Source organism: Agelaius phoeniceus, assembly GCF_051311805.1.
Source record: "Agelaius phoeniceus isolate bAgePho1 chromosome W unlocalized genomic scaffold, bAgePho1.hap1 SUPER_W_unloc_1, whole genome shotgun sequence".
Classification (NCBI taxonomy): Eukaryota; Metazoa; Chordata; class Aves; order Passeriformes; family Icteridae; genus Agelaius; species Agelaius phoeniceus.
In genome coordinates, this window is record NW_027509866.1 from 7,942,760 (window position 1) to 7,964,458 (window position 21,699).

At 52.0% G+C, this 21,699-nt stretch overlaps 1 protein-coding gene across 1 annotated transcript; it reads left to right on the forward strand.

Annotated features, from left to right (window-relative positions):
* The first annotated feature begins 17,486 nt into the window (after positions 1–17,486).
* Positions 17,487–18,419, forward strand: LOC143692484 (olfactory receptor 14I1-like). The gene has a single exon (XM_077172716.1). It carries the CDS (start codon positions 17,487–17,489, stop codon positions 18,417–18,419), a length of 933 nt encoding a protein of 310 aa, XP_077028831.1.
* Positions 18,420–21,699: the final 3,280 nt, after the last annotated feature.

Here is a 21,699-nt window from a genome sequence, read left to right on the forward strand (position 1 = left end):
TGAGGAACACAAGGCTGCTGAAAGTCTCACAAGAAGCCCAGCTCAAGTAGCTCAATTCCCAAATAACTCCAGCCAGGGGTCTCCAGGAGGATTTTTTTGGAGAGTGTTCGGAGCCGGCAGATCCCGGACTCGAGCCCCGGGTATCTCCGGGCTCCCTAAGAGGAGCTTTTTCGGGGGCAGAGGAGCCGCGATCGCCCCTCGGGAGGGTCCCGGGGGTCCACGTGGGGATGGCCCGGTACCGACGGGGCGAGACATTGGTTTTGGGGATCCCCGTGAGAGCCGGGGCTGTGGAACGGGGGACCCCTGGGGCGGGGAGAGGGGAAGGGGCGATACCGGAGCTGGGGCACCCCCGGCAGCCCAGAGATGAGGCGGGGACGGGACCCCCTGACCCTGACAGGGGCGCGTCCTGGGGTGACTTCATGATGCTCGTGCCCCATCGGTCCCTTTAGCCCAGAAATGAGTTCTGCACCTTTAAGGCTGGTTCTGAGAGCCAAGGGGAGGAGGAAGAAGCTGCAGTTTGTTTTCAGACACTGCTCTCACTCCTCCACATTCCGGCTCCTGGATGGACAGAGGGCAGGACAGAGCTCTCCTTTGCTTTTAGTTAGTTTTTAGCTCTCTGAGGCAGAGAAGTTCCCTGGACTGTGGTTTTTCTTTTTCTTTGGAGCTGTTTAAACCTGCTCTGCACTGAACACCCAGAACACCACCAGCAGCTCCCACCTGTGGCCCACCAGGCTGAGCCTGGGCCGCTGGAAGTGGCATTTCCAGCGCTGGAGGGACTGATAAGAGACTGATAAGAGACTGATAAGACACTGAGTGAGCCGAGCTACAGCCCAAGGAAGGACTTTCAGAGTTTCTCATCTATTTTGGAGCAGCTGGAGGTTTATTACTTAATATTGTTCAATTTTTGTGCTGGTGAATGCTTTGCCTGTTTAATAAAGCATTTTTTTCCACTTTTCTCCAAGGAAATATTTTCCCGAACTGGCTGAGGGTGGGGCTGCTGAATCTGCATTCTAGAGGAAACTCCTTTTGGAGGTTTTCAACCAAATTTGCCCTAAAGCAGGACAGGGCGGTGGAAAGAAGGGGGAACCCCAAGTGGCTGGATTGAGGGGAGGCTGGAGAGGGGGACCAAGGGACTCCAAAACCTCCCAGAATCCAAAAGCAGGACCCTGGAGAGGGGGGATCCCCAGGACATATGGGATCCCCTCCAGCCCTGAGACGGGGGACCCCCAGAACCCGAGAGGGATGAGACTGGATATGGGAAACTCCTGCTGAACTTCTTTTATTCACTCTTGATTTTTGGACATCAGGTGACTTCTAGAAATGGACTTGGGTGGGAGGAATCCCCAACCGAAGGCATTCACACCTTGTTTCTCCCCAATCCAGGGCTTTCCCCAAACCTTCCCACAGTGACATCCCCCCTGTCCTGCTCTGGGTGAGCTCAGTCCCAAACCTGACCCTGATCCTGCTCTCAATCTCACTCCACGTTTAGACACACTCACAGTTCTCTATTCAATCACATCCTAGTCCCAGACTCGTCTAGCCCCAGACCCAATCCCAAACCCAGCCCTAAAGCCAATCCCATGTCTAGCCTTAGCCCCAATCCCAGCTCTAATCCAAATCTCAGCCCCATCTCCAAGCCCAGCCCCAATTCCAGCCCCTTCCTAAATCCTCAGCCCCAAACCAAATCCCAGGTTCAGCCCTTCTGGGGCTTTGGGGGTGTCTCTGTCCCTGTGACCCCGATGATGTTTGGGTGGGGTCCCAGCAGGGCTGAGAGGGACAGAGACCCCCCCGGCCTCCCCAGGGGTGAGAAGGTGGCAGAGCCCCCCCAGCCCCGAGCAGCCTCAGCGGTGAGAGGGACACAGAGCCCCTGGTGCCCAGCCCTGCACAGGCATTGCCTGAGGCCAGAGGGATGGAGACCCCCCGAGCATCCCCCAGGGCCAGGGGACAGAGAGCCCCGAGCATCCCCTGGGCTGAGAGGGACAGAGACTGCCCCGAGCACCCCCTGGCACAGGGGAGAGAGGGAGGGAGACCCCCCAGGCATTCCCTGGGTGAGAATGATGGAGACCCCTGGGGAATGGCCTGGGGTGACAGGGACAGGGACACCCCTGGGGAATGGCCTGGGGTGCCAGGGACAGGGACACCCCTGGGGAATGGCCTGGGGTGACAGGGACAGGCACAATCCTCCCAAGCCCCTCCCAAGCATCCCCCAGTGTGAGAGGCTCAGAGACCCCTTGAGCATTCCCTGGGCACTGGACAAAGTAAAGTTGTTTCTTGACAAAAATCAAACTTAACCCTACAGAAAATGCCTTGAATTTGCTCTTCCCACAAGTCACTAGTGGTGAAAACCCAAACAAATCCCAAAATTTAATAAACTGACAATAGAAGCAATTTTGTGGCAATTCCAAAATCCATTGGTCCTGCACAGCTCCAGTTCAGCTGCTGGCAGGTTCCAATATAAGAAAAGTGGAAATTCGGCCCAATACATTGCGATACCTCTTTTATGAAAAGATTATTAAAAGGAAAAGAAAGCTCTGTGTAGATGTCACAAAGGTGACAGGGACAAAGAAAAAACTTATTCTTAGATTTGGAAAAGCCCCCAGCCTGTGAAAGAGAAAAGGGGGGACAGCCACAGAGTGACAGGGACAGAGACCTCCCCTGGGGCAGGGCAAGTGTGACATTGTCCCCTGTGTGTGTGGCCTTCCTGGGGTGGGGGTTTTACACCTGAGCCAGTTTGGGTAAGGGGGGTGGTGTTCACCCCCTGAGCAGGGATTCCCCCACTGTTTCAGGCTGCAATGTAAGTTGGAACCAAATGCATGTTTTCAATCCCCATCTTCATCAACTGCTAGAAACAGGTGGGGCAGTGTTCTTGATCTGTTCCATGACTCAGCCCTGATAACGCCCTCCAGGGGAGATATCTTCTGGGAATGGGCCATTGAGTGTCACTGCAGGACTGATCAAATTCCATCCTCCCATTGTGGGATGCTCTGCCCAGGGGGAGGATCCAAGCATTCCTACCTGGATATAAGCTGAGGCTCTCAACACCAGGAGCAGCTTGCCTACTGGATTCCCAGAGGACAAGAGCTCCAGAACCACCACTGGACCTTCAGAGGAAGACCAGACGCTTCTACAGGATCACTGCTTGGACCGAATCACGTTCATCACTCCCACAGGACTGCAGCCACCATTTAATGGGACTGCTGCCACCACCCTGACCAGCAACAGGGTGTCAGGTTATATCCTGACTCTGTCAGTTTAGAGCAGTGTTTCTGTAGCATTGCCTTGATCTTCATTTTCTTATTAAATTGTAATTCTAGTTTAGACTCTCCCCCAGGTTTCCCTTAAATCCTGTACAAAAGACAATGTGTGCACCCTTTGTTTGGTTCCCAAACCAGGATTTCCCATTCCCAAACCTTGACTCAATGGAGGAGGAGGCTGTGAGGAAGAAGAAGGAGCCCCGGGATACCCAGGCAGGTGAGGAGGAAGTCAGTGCCCCTTTCCCCCTCTCTCCTGCTCCATCTCCCAGCCCAGCACAGCCCCCGGCTGCAGGACAACCCTGCTGCCAACCCCGTCCTGCTGGGGATGCACTGGGGGGATCTCCTTCCCCTTCCCTCTGGCACAGAGGCAAATCCCATCCTCTCCTTGTCCTTCCTCCCCCAGGGAAGGAGCTGAGGATAGAGACCACAGAGGACAAATCCCCATGGCAGAACTTTGTGGAAGAGGCTGTTTTGAGTTGCTCCATGGCACAGGAATTCAACAGGCTGGAAATGCCTGGAAGATCTTACATGAGGAAGGGCTCCAAACCCAGCCCAGGGTGCTCTGAGGAGGAAAGACCCACCCTGAGCCAGGAAGGTGGACAGAGCTTCAGCCAGAGCTCAGAGCTGGTGGCCCAGGAGCAGCTTCATGATGGGAAAAAGCCCCACAAGTGCTTGGAGTGTGGGAAGAGCTTCAGGCAGAGCAGCACCCTGATCAGCCACCAGATGATCCACACTGGGGAATGGCCCTACAAGTGTGGGGAGTGTGGGAAGTGTGATGGTGTTCGCCAGGTTCTTAGGATGAGAGAAGAGACAAGAATGTCGACTCCATGTTTCAGAAGGCTTGATTTATTATTTTATGATATATATTATATTAAATCTGTGCTACAAGAATAGAAGAAAGTATATTATCAGAAGTCTAGCTACGAATAGAAAAGGAATGATAACAAAGGCTTGTGACTGACTGAGACAGTCCAGACAGCTGGACTGTGAATGGCCATTATTAGAAACAACCACATGAGACCAATCACAGATCCACTTGTTGCATTCCACACGACCAAATTATCATGGTTTACATTTTGTTCCTGAGGCCTCTCAGCTTCACCAGAGAAAAAATCCTAAGGAAAGGATTTTTCAGAAAATATCATGGCTACAGGGAAGGGCTTCAGCTGCATGTCCCACCTCATCACCCACCGGCGCATCCACACTGGGGAGAGGCCCTACGAGTGTCCCCAGTGTGGGAAGAGCTTCCCCAGCAGCTCTCACTTGACCAGACACCAACAGATCCACCCACAGGGGAAGCCCTGCAACATCTCTGACTGTGGGAAGAGCTTCCTGCACTGCTCCAACTCCATGCCCCATGAGAGGACCCACTTTGGGCAGAGCCCTGGTAACCCACATTCCCTGTGATCCATGTTGGGAGGAGATCTTGATGGTTATCCTTTTGGTCTGGCCCTAATTTTCTTCTGATTTGTCTCTATTACTTAAAAATAATACGACTAAAAAGAAAGTAATTGATCAAAGATGTCTAAAGTGCCACAATTTAACAGGTATTTCAGATGGAATTTATGGTTTGGGGACATATTTGGGGGGATTTGTGGGTTCTTGGGTGATTTCAGGAAGTGTTCTCCGTATCTTTGCACTCCAAAGTCAAGATGATTTGATCTGTCACCTCAAAATTACTTAATTGCCCTGAAAAAAACTCAGTCATACCCCCAAGGGCTCAATCCCACCTCAAATTGGCTTGTTCCCACCTCAAAAAAAAAATCAGTCCCATGTCAAAAGTACTCAATTCCACAGCCTCTAGGGTGAGATGGGATTGGAAGGAGATTTGGGGAAGTGGCATACAAATTTGGAGAAGTGGGATCAGGATTGTGTGGGACTGGGTGTGTGGGATGTATTTTGACAATAAATAAAACTTTCAGATTATTAACTTCTATCCCATTCATTTTCCATCAGTTCCGGTTTGTTTTTCAGAGTGCCACCTTCTCAGCTGATTGTGTTGGTGTCCTCCTTTCTCTCCTGCCTCTCTTTGCCTGCTCTGTTTCTCTCTCAGTGTCTCCCTTGACCCAGGGCAGCTCCCACCAAAGACCCTGCCCTGATTTAATTCCCAATCCATGAGCTACAACAACCATGGGTGAAGTTATGAAGGCTGGCAGTGAAATGTCACTGTAGGATCTTGCTCCACTTGGCTTTTGGCTCCTTCTTAGGGCTTTGCCTTCAAGGGCAGGAACATCTTTTCCTGGCTGGGAACTGGAATTCCAGTCCCTGGCAGTGTGTGCCATGGATCCCAGAGGGGCATTCCCGAGGCTGCCAGGGTGCTGCTCCTGCCGTGCTTCCCAAGGGGGCAGGGCACAAGGTCCAGCAGCTCTGTTGGTTCTGCAGTGCCACAAGGGCCCCTGGTTCCATGAGTTTCCCTACTGCCAACAGCGGTTCCTTGGTTCCCATGATGCCCTGCTGCTGTGTCACCATGGATATTTGGTGCCATGAAGTTCTTCAGTGTCACAATGGCCTCCTTGGATGGGCAGTGTCACCATGGACCATTGGCTCCAGGCAGCCCCGCTGGGTCACCATGGACTCCTTGGTTCCATGAGGCTCTGGGGGTGTCTCCATGGTCTCCTTGGATCCACAGTGTCACAATGGACCACTGGATCCACATGGCCCTGCTGTGTCACCATGGCCCCTTGGTTCCATGGGACCCCAGGGTCACACTTGACTCCTTGTTTCCATGTCACCCCAAAATGGCCCCTTCATTCCATGAAAAATACAAAAGTTTTGTAGAAACATTGAGAAGATCCTGCTTAACACACCTGGGGGAGCATCTGTTTGCATTCCAAAGAGAGGCTAAAGGTGAGGATGGGTCCAGCAGCTTCCATCTGCAACAGAGATCCAGGGAAAGGACAGGGACAGAGAATTCAGGTGGAAGACTCAGAGAATTCTGCTTCCAGAGATCATTTCTGCTCACACTGTCCCTTGGAGAAAGGTGACACCATTCCAGGCAGCCTGGACTGAGCAGGTGGCTCCTGAGTGGGGTTTGTTGTTCAGGAAACCTGCTCAGGCTTTTCCACTCTTTCCTCACCAACAGGAAAATTCTCCTGGGCCTGTGTGCAGGCAGAGCCCTGAGGAGAGCAGGTGGGACACGGTGCAATGGGCTGGGACATGGAGCTGCAGAGCTCAGGGACAAGGTTCTGCTGCAGGGCACAGGGATGTCAGTGCCAGGTGGGCCATGTCAGACACGGTGAGGCTGGGGGTGAGGAGCAGCTGGTCCAAACAGGGTCAGCCCTCAAGGGGCTCATTCTTCTCCATGCCCAGACCTCCTAAGGAGACATTCGACATTGTCGTGGTTTAGGGCAAATTTGGAGGAGAATTTCAAAATTAGGGCACCTCCAGAACGCAAACCCACACAGCCCCTCCCCCCAACCAGTTCGGGAAGGATTCCTCGTAGAGGAGTGGAAAGAACCTGTTTATTTAACAGGCACAGCACCCCCAGCACACAAAATTAACAATACCAGATGACACCGCTCTGAAAAAAAAAAAGACAAATCAAGAAAGTCTCTCTTTGGGGGGTGGTCACTCTGTTCTCAGTCCCTCTGGCGCTGGGGCAGCTGCTGCAGGCCACAAGGTGCAGGATCTTGGTGTTTCCCAGGTCCCAGTCCGGAGCAGGTTCAAAATGGTCAGAAAAAGGAAAGGAGAAACAGTCCAGGAAGAAATTGGACAGTTTAGCTAAACTAGCTAATGAGCAAAAGCAAGCAGAAGCGAAGCAAGCAAGAGCGAGAGAGAGAGCAAAGCGAAAAGCAAAAGCAGAAAAAACAAAAGCTGCAGTCTCTGTGTCCCGCCAGGCTGATAAGAAAACCAAAACAAAACTTTCCCTCTTCAGAGCCGGTCTTAAAGGTACAGAACATAATAGCCAACATTAACAGAACACATGAATGGGGATACAAGCATTATAACGTCACCCTAGGACAAGCATCAAGATCACCTGGGGAATGCTTCTATCTGCTCTTCTCTGACCTGAAAAATTAAAAAAAATAAACACTTGATTAAAGAAGAAAAGTCATGAGGTGCACGATAAATTTCCTCCTTACAAGAATCCCAACTTCATTCCAATCAGCTGCACAAGCCCTGGAGACTTGAAGACCACTGAAGGAAGACAAAGCACCCCCAAGAGTTTTCTGTATTTTATTGAGCCCCACAAGGGATTTGGGGCTGAGTCCAGGACCCTCAGGCACTGAGAGAAGGCTGAAGAAGCTGCTCAAGGAGTCAGAAGCAAAACTCCAAGTCCCTTGGAGCATCACTGGGCCCCACTGAGGGCAGGGAGGGCCAAAGGCTCCCCAGGGAGTGCTGAGAGCAGATCCTTGAGGCCAGGATTGCAGGGAGCCCAAGGCTCTGAGCAGGGAACTGCAATGCTGAGCAAGGCCTGGGCTGGCTGGGGGAAGCAGAAAGGCCAAGCCCTGAGCCCAGCCTGGGACAGCAGGGCTGGTCCCTCATGGCTGCCTCGGGGCTGTTTGTGGGGCACTGGGATGTGAGGGGCAGCAAGGACAAATGCCATAAACCTGTGTGACACTGCAGACCCTCATGGAACCAAGGGGCCAGTGGGACACTGTGGGGCCTCATGGAAACAAGAGGCCATTGTGAGGCTACAGGGCTGGAACACTCCAGAACACTGAAATGCTGGGGGTTACCAAAGTTTCCTCTCCTTGAGTTTGGTGCACAGGAGAAACACCAACCAGATATTCTCAACACGGACAGATGCAAAGAATATTCTTCTTTAAAGAAAGGGACCCACAAGGATCATCAAGTCCAGCTCTGAAGTGAACGGCCCACACAGGGATTGAAGCCACAGCCTCAGCAATACCAGCACCATGCTCTGACCAACTGAGCTAAGAGGTCAAAATGACAAAATTTTACTGGCAAAATATAGACAATCAAGGAACTTTTGCAAAGGGTTTAATACAACATCCACTTCAACAGAAAACACTTACCGTAGTATTAACTTCATAAACTCAGCCCAATTAACCTAAAAACCTTTAACCCTTAAGATGTTAAGTTACCCAAAAATGTGCCAGGTAAGTAGGATTAGAAGGAGAAGAAATAGGGAACGACAGAAAGACAGAAGATCCATAGAAAGACATGCACATGGGTACCAACTGCTCAGGTTCCAGCATCACCAACAGAGGAACCCCAGCAGAAGGCAGGACCCAAACCCTGGGCTGGCCTCGTGCTCTGGCTTGTAACCCTCTGGGCCTTCCTGGCCCCACGCCTGGGATGGGACTGCCAGTTGCTTGTCCAATCAGAGACAGGGTTAGCACCAGCTGCTAGTGTGTGATTGATTGACAGCTCAGCCAATCAGAGCTGGGTTAGCACTGTCCCTGCTGTGTGATTGACAGCTCTGCCAGGCCAGGGCTGGGGGCGGGGCTCTGTCCCACCACAAACCAAGGCCTGACCCGGCCCTGGCCCCACACGGGCATTCCGAGCATCCCAAGGTGTCTTGGGACATGGATCTCATCCAGCCTCTGACAGCAACCACGGTGACACTACGGAACCTCATGGAGCCATGGCTCAGTTGTGACAATGCGGGGCAAAGGACACTATGGAACCTCATAGAATCAAAGAGACCGTTGTGCAACTCAGGGGCCCTATGGAAGCAAGGATCAATGATCAAATATTGGGGTCCATAGAAACAAGGAGCCATTGTGACACAGTGGGGCCGCGTGGAGCCAATGGACCCTTGTGACTCTGTTGGGTCTCATGAAACCAAGAAGCCATTGTGACATTGCCAGACCTCATGGAATCAAGGAGAATACTGTGACTGTGGGGATCCATGAAATCAAGGGAACATGGAACAAGTCTGCCTGGTTTGGCCTCCTGGGGGCTGTCTGACAGGTCCCACTGAATTAGACATGTCAAGGGCCACTCCCATCTGACCGTGAAGCACTGGGGCTCTGTGCTTTTATTCCTATGGGAAAGAACTGTCTTTCTTGTCTAGGCATCCATGGCCAAAATGGGAATCCTGCGTCTAAAATGCCCTATATCTAAGGGTTACTCCCAGACAAAATCTGCCCGTACAGTCAAGTCTGGCCAGCCTTGGCCTCTGGTGGCTGTCTCTCATCTGCCCCTGCAGCACTGGGGCTCACTTGTTTCCTTCCTATGGAGACCATTGTGACACTGCAGAGCGTTGTGGAACCAAAGGGCCATGGTGACACTGCAGGCCCTTGTGGAACCTGTGACACTGTAGGAACTTGTGGAACCAAGGGGAACATTGTGACCCTGCAGGGTACCATGGATCCAAGGGGCCACTGTGACACTGTGGGGCCTTGTGGAACCAAGGACATCTTTGTGGCTCTGTTGGGCCGCATGGTCCCAAGGGGCCAGTGTGAAGCAGCAGGGCTTTGTGGAACCAAGAGGCCATTGCTGCATTTCCAGGCCTCCTGGGGCCAAAGGGCCATTGTGATCCTGCAGGGCACCGTGGATCCATGGAGAGCATTGTGGCATTGCAAGGCCCCATGGAATCATGGAGACCATTGTGACCCTGCAGGGCCCCATGGAAGGAAGGGGCCATTGTGACACTGTGGGAACTTGTGGAACCAAGGGAATCATTGTTGCACTACTGGGCCCCAAAGGAACCAAGGGACCATTGGACACAGCCAGGCTTCATGGAACCCAAAGGCCATTATGACACTGTGGGGCCTTGTGGAAACATGGAGACCATTAGGATCCTTAAGGACTTGTGTAACCAAGGGGCCATTATGACACCTTAGGGCATCATGGGAGCAAGGAGCCATTGTGACACTGCAGGGCCCTGTGGAACCAAGGGAACATGAAACAGGTGTGGCTGCCTTGGCCTCCCAGGGGCCACCTGACAGGTCTGGCTGACCTTGGAATGTGGAAGGCCACTCCCATCTGCCCCTGAAACACTGGGGCTCTGGGCTTTTCTTTCTATGGAAAAGAACTGTCCATTCTTTCCAGGCATCCATGGCCAAAATTTAGAATTCCACCTCCAAATTTCTGTGTATGAAAGGATTGCTGCCAGACAAAAGCTGCCAGGACAGACAAATCTGGCTGGTCTTTGACTCCTGAGTGCCAGAACTCACCTGTTTTCCAAACACTGGAAAGGGCTCTGTGCTTTTCCTTTTATGGAAAAAATGATCCTTCTCCAGGCACAAATGTCTGAAATTAGGACTCCACATTCATAATTTCAAATATCCAAGGGTTGCTCCAAGCAAACCTGCCAGGACAGACAGGTCAGGCTTGCCTTGGCGTCTGGTGGCTGCCGTTCATCAGCTCCTGAAACATGGGGGCTCCGTGGTTTCCTTCCTATGCAGACCAATGTGACACTTGGGAGCCTTGTGAAATGCAGGGGCCATTGTGACACTGCAGAGCACCATGGATCCAAGGGACCATTGTGACACTGTGGAGCCTCGTGGAACCAAGGATATCCCTGTGGCTCTGTTGGGCCGCATGGTCCCAAGGGGCCAGAGCAAAGCAGCGGTGTGGGAGTTAGCCCAGCTGTAACTCAGAGTCAGACAGATTTTACCTCGGAAGAACTGGGCATGAGTTTCAAGCCCTGGGAATCATTTGTTTAACTTAGGGTGAGCTTGAGAGTTCGCCCATAAGCCTTAAGTGTTGGTATGCTAAGTTGTCCAAGTTCTCCTCCCCTATTGGTTACTAGTTTCCCCTATAGGGTTATTGTTCTAGAGTGTTCTACCCTCAAGTGTACATGTTGTTACTTCCCCTTTGTCTCGGGTCTTAGGATCCTGCCCCTCATACTGTTCTCGACTTCTCCATGTTTATTGTTTTTCACCCTGTTATTAAAGTTCCTTTTAAACAACACCATTAATCCTGCTCCTTTTCATTTCCGCCACCCTCGCCCTGAAGTCAGGGAACCAGAGAGGTTTGTCACAGCCACCTTCATTGTGACATTTGGCGCCCGAACTGAGACCATGACACTCAGGGCTCCCTGTGTCAGTCACCTCAGCTGGGGTTAGCTGATGGATAGGCCAGGGCTCCCTGGGATTTTGGATTGTGCCGGGCCCGGCGGATTCATCGTTGCTTCAAGGGACCTTGCCCAGGATCAGCAGGGACAATGATGGTTTCACCTGCATAGGATTGCAGGTGGGTTTGGGGAAATGCAAGACATTTATTGCCCATTCTGCCACTGTGTTTTTACAACATGCACCCACGTCCCATAACTGATTAGGGGTGTTCCAGTGGCTCTTCCCCATGAGGCAGAGAAAGAGAAAAAAGGGCAGCCCGATTTCCAAAGTAGAAAGGAGCATATATGGATGCTTTAATTCTCACTGATCATGACATAACATTTTCAAAGAATGAATTAAAATAAATCATGAGGTGGATCATTAAAAATTTTCCAGATGCCTCTGCGGACAAAATCGATACCATTGAATTTTGGGACTCAGTGGGAGTTAAATTGTACAACATTTCAATCAAAACGGACCCCATTGCACCCTGCATGCTCCCCATCTTCCACACCATCCTTGAGACCCTTCACCAGCAAGCAGTGTGCTGAAAACTCTATCCGTTGGTCACTTCTAACTCCGGACCACCCCTCAAACCTGCCTTTCTCAGACCTTCCACGATGGTCCAAGATGGCAATGGCCACGCTGTCTTGGAGCATCATGCCCTGGAAACTCAAGACAGAAGGAGCCTGAATGTGGCTCAGGAGCCCAACCATCCTCCCTCCATCTTGGCTCCTCCACTTCCTGCTACCACAGCCTTCTCTTCCGCCCTGAATGAACCTCCAGACTCCACCCCCACAACTGTGGGTCACGCCCCCACTGTCAATCATTCCACCTTCACCCTGGGCCATGCCTCCAGAACTCCACCCAAAAAGTCCACCATCCTAAATCAAGGCCCTTCATCCCCAACACCTGACAAAATGGCAGCGCCCTCTGCCTCACCCTCCAGCAACAATATAACCCCATGACCAAAGATAAAAAGCCCAGCTGTCACACTATTTCTAATCTGAATGTTTTTGCTCCAAGTTATTCTTCCTCCCAGGAAGACAGTTTGGACTCCCCAGAGCCACCTCGCCCCTCAACCCCAGAAGATCCCTGGGAAAGGATCTGGAAGGAAGCAGTTAAGGAAGGAGACTGGCAAATAGTCTCAAAACTCATCGTTGCCCCCGTATGTTATGAAAGAAGGGGGCAGAATCCCAGGGATCAGCCATTGGTTTATGGGGAAATCAAGGATCTGTGTAGGGCAGCTAAAGACCATAGGAAGGACTTACCTTGTTTTTATGGCCTAATGAGGGCCATGTTTACAGCACATGTCTTAACCCCCTATGATTTAAAATATATTATGACCATGTTGTTGTCACCTATAGAATACATCCTGTGGGAAGGGGGATGGAAACGTTTGCTAAATTAATTAATAGAAGACTGTGCTAATAATGAGGCAAGGGCAGAATTGACAATCAACCATCTAGCTGGAAAAGGACAACACAGCCTACCAGATGATCAAGCAGCAGGTATCCCCAGAAGAGCACTGGATGATATAAAAAAAAAAAAGTTTTGAAAGCTTGAATCCAGGTACCGGATGGTACCACCCCCAGTTTGGACTATGTAAACATAAGACAAGAACCTGGAGAGCCCTACATGAAATTTATTGATTACCTTAAACAGGCACTAGAGAAACAAGTCCGGAATGAAAAGACTCAAAATTAATTACTAAAATCGTTGGGGGTAGCCAATGCCAACCTAGAATGTAAGAAAGTGCTGTGTGCCCTTCCACTAGAGCTGGAACCCACACTCCTGCAGATGACTGAGGCCTGTAATTGCCTCAGAACAACAGAACACAGAGCAGCTGTACAAGCCCAGGCCATGGGGCAAGGAGTTGTAGAAGCCCTAGGGGCCATGAAATTCCCCTTTAAGGAGTCCCAGCAACATCTACAGGGCCCAAAAATATGTTTCTAGTGTTGTCAACAAGGACATTTTAGAAAAGATTGTCCCCAAGGAGGAGGAGCCTATCCGGTCCCTAATGGATAATCAACATCAAATTAGGTGGAATTTCTCAAAAGGTAACTACACCAAGCAGCCAAAAACTGCCATTGGAGTGCAAGGTGGCCTCAGGCTATGACACAAATGTTCAAGCCAATGATGCCTACAATCGCTGAATTGTACACCCATTACAGATAATGTAGCCCTAAACTCCAGCACCTCATCTCCCATTTGCCAACCACCTTACCACCAGGGGCAAAATTGAAGTTGGTGAGTCTGGAATCTGTTGTTTTAACTGATTCTTTTGCCCATGAAATATCGACAGGAGAGCTGGGGCCCGAAGATCAGCCCTGTGAACTATTAATTTTAGTAAACTACCAATCAAGCGCTGAAGGATTTTTTGTATTGCCATCCATACGATCAATGTCCTCACAATGAGAAATTACAGTGCTGGCCCTGTCTCCCAACCCACCTTGTTTTATACCCCAAGGACTAACAATTGCCCCAGCAGGATGCTGATGACGCTTCAATAGCGATGTGATAAATCATGATTGACCAAAAATCACCTGCACTCTGGAACTGAACAATGAAAAGATTGTTTTGACAGGGCTTGTGGACATGGGAGCAGACGTGACAGGTATCTCACGTTCCAAGTGGGCTCCTAACTGGGCGTTTACAGCTACTGCAGGAATATTGTCTGAGATTGGAGGTGACCGTGACAGTGTCCGACGTGCAGAACTTATTAACAGAAAAGGAACTGAAGGCCAAATTTCCACAATGAGACCATTTGTGATAAAGGACCTTGGTGTATCCCAGATAAGAACATCAAGCCCTACCTGTAGCCACTGAGTGTGGATTCTGCAAAGGAACCCCCAAGTTCACCCCAAGACAAACCCACCAGACAGTGACTCTAGCACCTGGACTAGACAATTCTCTTGAAGATGACACATAGGAAGCTTCTACTCACATTCCTCGGCCTGTTTGCAACCATGCTCCTCACGAGTGGATGGGTAGCCCTCAAAAACACAAAGCACAGTGTATGGATAACTCTAGCAAAGCCATGAAACAAGACACCCTGTGCCTGTCTGTCACTAGCCCTGACGACCCCTTCTCCACCTGCCTACTGGGGTGGCCTACAGATGTCTGGCCAATACCTGAGGGTGCCATCTGCAGTATGCCAGGTGACAATCCTGACAGCAAATAAAAGTGCAACCCTGTCGGTGCTTGGGACTACTGGACCCAGAAGCTCCTGCATGCACCACTCGAACTCAGGGGGTAGAAATTCTCAGCTCTGTAAAAATGGACTTTTGTGTAAGGTTTTATTACTGTCTGAGATGGGAAGAGGGTGAAAGACACAAAATTACAAGAAAAAAAGAAACTATCAGGAGAGACATCTCCCCATACCATTCCACTTACAAAAACCAGACCTGATGGTGTAATTACACCTCTTCCATGATTTCTTGGTCCAGTAGCTACCCACTCAACTTGCTGCAGGGTGTGTTTCTTATTTGCAAGGATAGAGCATGGCCTGTGAAGGTGTCCCTTCAGACATCAAAGGCAGACCTTGTAGCTTGGGAAGGCTTACCTTTCTGGCACCCAAAACAAAAATGATTACTGGCCAGAGAAACAGAGCAAAAAGATCTACACACTATTTTGAATCTGATTGCAAAAATAATGTCATCTATTGGAGTCAAAACAAAAGAATGGCAGCCTCCATGTTACCACCTTGGGTGGCTGCAGATAAAGCTTTAGGGCAATCAGACCATCCTGGGTGCCTGTTAAGTAAGCAAACCAATGCTGCCTCCCTCACATTGACTGGCTGCTCTCAGACACAGAGACCATCAGACACGCCACCTTGCAGAACAGCGATAGAGTTTTTACTCTGGGCACATGGGCATGGCTGTGTAGACTCTGAGGGCATGTGCTGCATGAACCTCTCCAGCCACAGCGAGTCAATCCACAAGAGCATTCAGGTACTGAAGGCAGGGTTCAAGAAGCTTCAAGTGGGAAACAAAGACTGGTTAATAAACTCTTCCAGTCCTGAGCACAAAAGGGTTGGATGAGGTCTAGCTAAAACAGGACTATTAATTATCTTAGTGGTTATTGTTGTTGTATTGATAATTGTCCCATGTTTGTTTGGATGCTTTTAGAAAGTCTTAAAAATTCTTTCAGTTCCATCTTTGTTGTAAAACAGAAAGGGAGAAGATACCCAATAGAGGCGCCTCATGGACTCCTTGGAGGAGAGAATTGGAGGCCAGGATGGCACAAAAACCTCTCAGAGACTCAGTGTGGGAAGGAAAATCCTTAAAAGTACCTAAAAGTATTCTTAAATCCATAAAGTACCTTAAAAACCTTGAGTATCTCAAGGCATTAATGAGCCCCACTGAGTGTCAGTACAAAGCTCTCCAGGGACTCATTAAAGCAGATAATTGGGGCATGATTGCACAAACCTCTCACAGAGTCTGTATCAAAAGGGAAACACCAAGTACCTTCAAATATCTGAAGTACCCTGAAGTATTTATGAGCCCCACTGAGTGTTGTTACTGACAAAGCCTCTCCAGGGACTAATTGCAGCAGATAATTGGAGGCCATGATTGCCAAAACCTCTCAGAGACTGCAAGGCAAAAGCCAAACCCAAAGTCCTTTGAAAAACCTGCAGCCCCTGCAGGGAGCATGAAGGAGCCCCCAGGGCCATTGCTGAGCAAGGCTCCCCAGGGACTCCTTGCAGCAGATCCTTGAGGCCACTGGGATGTGGGCTAGGGGGGGATGCTGAGGGCAGCACAAGGGGCTGACAGTGGCCAGCCTGGCTGGGGCTGGGCCAGGAGGCCCCAGGGCCTCAGCACAAGGTGTCTCCTCCCAGCCCTTGGTGGCACAGACCCTGCTGTGGCCCAGGGCACCAAGACTTGGCTTCTCTTTGTCCCCACCTGTCATCACTGCCTGCAGTTCTCTGCTCTGCCTGGGGCCTGGGGACACTTGCTCAGTCCTGTCCCTCTCTGGGACCCATTAAAAGTCCAAGAAAGTTTGGAGTTGGATTCTGCCTTGGAGTTCTGGAGAGGTTTCTTCAGCTCCCTCTCAGGGACTGATGTCCAGGGCCTGAGCACAAAGCCCCAGAGGCTGATTAAAGTCCTTGTGCTGTGTCTGTGCTGCTGAGCTGGGCTGGGCTCCTGGCACAGAGGCAACTCCTGCTCACCAAGAAGAGCTTCAAAAGCACATTTCTCTGGATGAGCAGCTCTTCTGCCAGCCCAGCAGGGCTGGGGCACTGCCTGCAGCCAGCGCGGGCACAGCACAGAGGCACAGAGAGCTTCAATCAGTCAGGGCTGGGAAGGGGCTGAGAAGTGCCTGGGGCACAATCACTGCCAGCCCTTGGCACAGGAACCTCTGGCTGCAGGACAATGCAGCTGCAGCTCCTGGAGCCATCTGCTCAACCTGGAACATCCCAATGCCTGCAGAGCCTGTGAGTACATTCTCTGCTTGTCTCTTGTGCAGAGCAGCCAGGGGTGCCCAGGGCTGTCCTGCAGAGCAGGGTCCTGCAGCCCAGGGCTCTGTGCTGGGGCAGGGACTCTGCTGCCTGCCAGGGACAGCTCTCAGCCAACCCTGGCAGCTGCTGCCAGCACTGGGGGACAAGATCTGGCTGGGAGGAGACAGCTAGTGAGGCTTGGAAGTGTTCTCCTTGTGTGGGGAGGATGCTGCATTGTTCAGGACTGCTCCCAGCATGGCATTTACCTGCAGAACATTTCCAAGTAGATTATACAGGGAGCACAGCAAGGCAGGGACTGCGTAAAAGGGAAAATCCTACTTTTTTAATCTACTGCTCTGGGTTGCCTGGATGTGAAATAGCACATAGATATTCATCTCTGATTTCAGGCAGTAAAAAATAAAAACTATTTCTCTTATATCTGAATAAACTGGGCAGTTACTGAGATGAGCACAGGGTCCCTTTAAGGCAGCATCTGTTTTGCTTTTCCAGCCTCCTCAGGGTTGCCCTGACGTTGCCATCAGAGCCTGCAGAGCCAGAGCTGCCCCTGGGCAGTGCCTGAGCTGGGAGGGCTCTGCAGGGCAGAGCTGAGCCCCCAGGGCTGGGCTGGGCTCTGGCAGCACTGGCAGGGCCCAGCCCTGGGCACAGGGAAGCAGCTGCTGGCAGGGACAGCTCCAGGCAGCAGAGCCCTGGGCAGGCAGTGGGGGGAAAGTGCCCCCAGGCTGTGCTGGGATATTTCAAGTCCTCTCCACACCCAACTATTCCATGATTACTTTTCTTCCAGATCCCCATGTGCAGCCCCAGCAAATGTCCAACAGCAGCTCCATCAGGCACTTCCTCCTGCTGGCATTGGCAGACACGTGGCAGCTGCAGCTCCTGCACTTCTGCCTCTTGCTGGGCATCTCCCTGGCTGCCCTCCTGGGCAACGGCCTCATCATCAGCGCCGTAGCCTGCGGCCACCACCTGCACACGCCCATGTTCTTCTTCCTGCTCAACCTGGCCCTCGCTGACCTGGGCTCCATCTGCACCACTGTCCCCAAAGCCATGCACAATTCCCTCTGGGACACCAGCAACATCTCCTACACTGGATGTGCTGCTCAGCTCTTTTTCTTTATGTTCTTCATCTCAGCAGAGTTTTCCCTGCTGACCATCATGTGCTACGACCGCTACGTGTCCATCTGCAAACCCCTGCACTACGGGACCCTCCTGGGCAGCAGAGCTTGTGCCCACATGGCAGCAGCTGCCTGGGCCAGTGCCTTTCTCTATTCACTGCTGCACACGGCCAATACATTTTCCCTGCCCCTGTGCCATGGCAATGCCCTGGGCCAGTTCTTCTGTGAAATCCCACAGATCCTCAAGCTCTCCTGCGCCAAATCCCACCTCAGGGAAGTGGGGCTTCTTGGTGTTAGTGCCTGTTTAGGACTCGGCTGTTTTTTGTTCATTGTTTTCTCCTATGTGCAGATCTTCAGGGTTGTGCTGAGGATCCCCTCTGAGCAGGGACGGCACAAAGCCTTTTCCACCTGCCTCCCTCACCTGGCCGTGGTTTCCCTGTTCCTCAGCACTGCAGCGTTTGCCTACCTGAAGCCCCCCTCCATGTCCTCCCCATCCCTGGATCTGGCCCTGTCAGTTCTGTACTCGGTGGTGGCTCCAGCCCTGAACCCCCTCATCTACAGCCTGAGGAACCAGGAGCTCAAGGCTGCAGTGTGGAGACTGAAGACTGGATGGTTTCGGAAACATTAAAATTGTGGCCAATTTCTGCAAATAACTTGAAATAAAAATCACCCTGATACTTCTTTTTGGTTTGGTTGTGGTGGTATTTTTTCCTTCGTTTTGGTTTGGTTGTGGTGGTATTTTTTCCTTCGTTTTAGGTATTAATAATGTCCAAAAAATTGTCACTGTTTGTACTGATTCTCATTTTGTTTCTCTCCACCTTCCCTGTGGCCACAGACTGTGTCAATGAGGGGCTGCGCTCTCGGTGCCTTTAAAGAAACTAAAGGATCCCCCAGCAGAGTTTTCTGCAGAGATGCCCTTTTGTTGCCTTCTCTGGAGCTGCAGCAGCAATGTCTGTGTGCAGAGCTGGGGCAGATCAGTGCTGGCCCAGCAGCTGTGCCCAGCAGCAGCAGCAGCAGCAGCACTTGGTGTTGCCAGTGCTGCTGCCGTGGCCCTGCCCCGCTGCCCTGGTGGCCCTGGTGTTGCTGCAGGGCCTGAGTGCTCTCGGGGCCGGGCACAGCCCTGGGGGTGGCAGTGCCGGGGCTGCAGCAGGGACAGGCCATGGGCACTGCTGGGGCAGCGCTGACGCCTCAGGCCAGGCCCTGGGGGCTCCAGGCTCCTTGCCCAGGCTCTCTCAAGAACACGGCCAGGCCAATGCTCAGCACAGAAACCCCCGTCAGCAGCCCCAGGCTGGCCGTGGGCAGGCTGGGTGCAAACAGCATGGCTGGGGCTCTGCAAGGGCCCTGGGCCAGACGGGAAGGAGCAGCAGAGCAGGGGCTGATCCATGCCCAGTGCGCTGCACAGCCCAGGGCAGCGTCCCAGAGCGTCCTCATGCAGCTGCCAACAACATCCCCCCTCTGCAGCCCTGGCCTCTCCCCCAGCTCACACAGGTGCCCCATCCTTGCAGGCACAGACACGGCAGCACTGCCTCAGCAGCCCCTGTTTGCATTGCACACAGCAGGGCCAGCACCCCCATGCTGTTGCTGTGGGGACATGAACCTGAGGGAGCACAAATGCCATCAGCCCCTGGGGCCAGCAAGGCCTGGGGGACACCAGGGAAACCACTCAGCTTTGTCCTGGCCTCTGCACTCAGCCAGAAAGTTTGTTCCCATCAGCTGGGAGTTTCCTGTGCCACTGCAGACGCTGTTGCTCAGAGCCAGGGCTGCCTGGCAGCCACCCCCAAACTGCCCTCAGCATTTCCTTTCCTTCACCTCTGCTTTCTTTACTCTTCCTTGGTTCAGAATTCTTCCTCTTGCCCAGCCCTGTCCCCTCCCCTGCAAACAGCCCATCCCTGTTTGCTCTTTCCTCTCTGGCCCCACTCCCCATTGCAGTTCCTGACTTGGCACCATGGGAACGTCCCTTGGGCAGCAGGATCATCCTACAAGTGCTGCAGGAATTGTCTGCAGGCTCCTGCAGTGCCTGCTGCTGCTCCCTTGCCAGAGGCACCCCAGGCCAGGGGGGCACATCTGGGCTGCTGTGTCTGCCTCTGGGGCTCCCTGTTCTGAGCAATGAGGAGGAGCTGCAGAGGCTCTGCAGGACTGACAGGATGGGCTTTGGGGCTGCCAGGAGAAGCTGAGGGACCTGGGCTGCTGGAGCTTCTGAAGAGAAGGCCCAGGGCTCATCCTGCAACTGCTCCAAGGGTGGTTTCAGAGAATCCCAGAATCAGCAAGGCTGGAAAAGACCTTGGAGATCATCAAGTCCAACCTATGCCCTGACACTGCCTTGTCTCCCCTGAGCCTCCTCTTCTCCAGGATAAACAACCCCAGCTCCCTCAGCCGCTCCTCACAGGACTTGTGTTCCAGACCCCTCCCCAGCCTTGTTGCCCTTCTCTGGACACACTCTGGTCCCTCCATGTCCTTCCTAAATTGAGGAGCCCAGAACTGGACACAGCACTTGAGGTGCTGCCCAACCAGTGCCGAGCACAGGGGAAGAATCCCTGCCCTGCTCCTGCTGGCCACACCATTCCTGATCCAGGCCAGGAGCCATTGGCCTTCTTGGCCACCTGGGCACACTGCTGCCTCATGTCCAGCCTGCTGTCCATCAGTCCCTGCAGGTCCCTTTCTGCCTGGCTGCTCTCCAGCCACTCTGTCCCCAGCCTGTAGTGCTGCAGGGGTTGTTGTGGCCAAAGTGCAGGACCTGGCACTGGGACTTGTTAAACCTCACCTTTTTGGATTTGGGCCCTGGATCCAGCCTGTCCAGGGCCCTGTGCAGAGCCCTCCTACCCTCCAGCAGATCCACACTCACACCCAGCTTGGTGCCATCTGCAAATTTGCTGATGCTGGACTCAATCCCCTCACCCAGACCATCAATGCAGTATTGAAATCCACGCTGGCTGGCTCTGATCCCTGGGCCATCCTGTGGGTGCCCTGTGATGGCACTCAAGGTGATCTGTTCCATAACCTTGCCAGGCACCCAGGTCAGTCTGACAGGCCTGGAGTTCCCCAGCTCCTCCTTCCAGCCCTTCCTGGGGATGGGCTCACACTGGCACCTCCAGTGCTCTGGGCCCTCCCTGCTGAGCCAGGACTGATGGTAAATGATGGAGAGCAGCTTGGGGAGCTCATCCACAGCTCCCTCATCCCCCTGGGATGGATCCCATCTGATCCCATACACCTGTGAGCATCTGAGTGGCTCAGCAGGTCAGCAACTGCTTCCTCCTGGATTCCAGGGGGCTGTTCTGCTCCCTGTGCCCATCTACCAGCTCAGGAGAACACTTGTCATGAGGACAACCTGTCCTAATATTGAAAATTGAGACAGACAAGGTGTTAAACTGTTCAGACGTTTCTTTAGTTAGTCTATTCTCCACTGCATCCAATAAAAAGTAGAGGTTCTCTTTATCTGGTGTTTTGCTACTAATTTATTTATAGAAACATTTCCTATTATTTCTCACACAAGTGGCCAGATTAAGCTCTAATTGGGTTTTCACCTCTTTCCTCTTCTTTCTGCATAACCTAACAACATCCTTAAACACTTCCTGAGTTGCCTGTTTCTCTTTTCAAAATGATGCATCCTCTTTTTTCCCTTAAGTTCCCACAAAAGCTCCATGTGGAGCCAGGCCAGTCCTTTTCCTCACCAGCTCATCTTTTACCACACTGGGACAGGCTGCTCCTTCCCCCTTGAGATTACTTTCTTGAAATGTGTCCATCCTTCCTGGACCCCTTTGATTTTAATGGCTCTTTCTCTTTAAAAAATCAGGACCTGATTCAGTACTCCCCAAATCAGCATCCTAAACAGGCCAAAGTCTGCCCTTCCTAATTCCAGTGCAGAAGTTTTCTTGCTGCCCCTCCTTCTTTCACAGAACATTGAAAACTTG

What these genes read in the sequence shown, in the direction of transcription:
- LOC143692484 (XM_077172716.1), top strand. Translation starts at nt 17,487, where the DNA reads ATGTCCAACAGCAGCTCCATCAGGCACTTCCTCCTGCTGGCATTGGCA.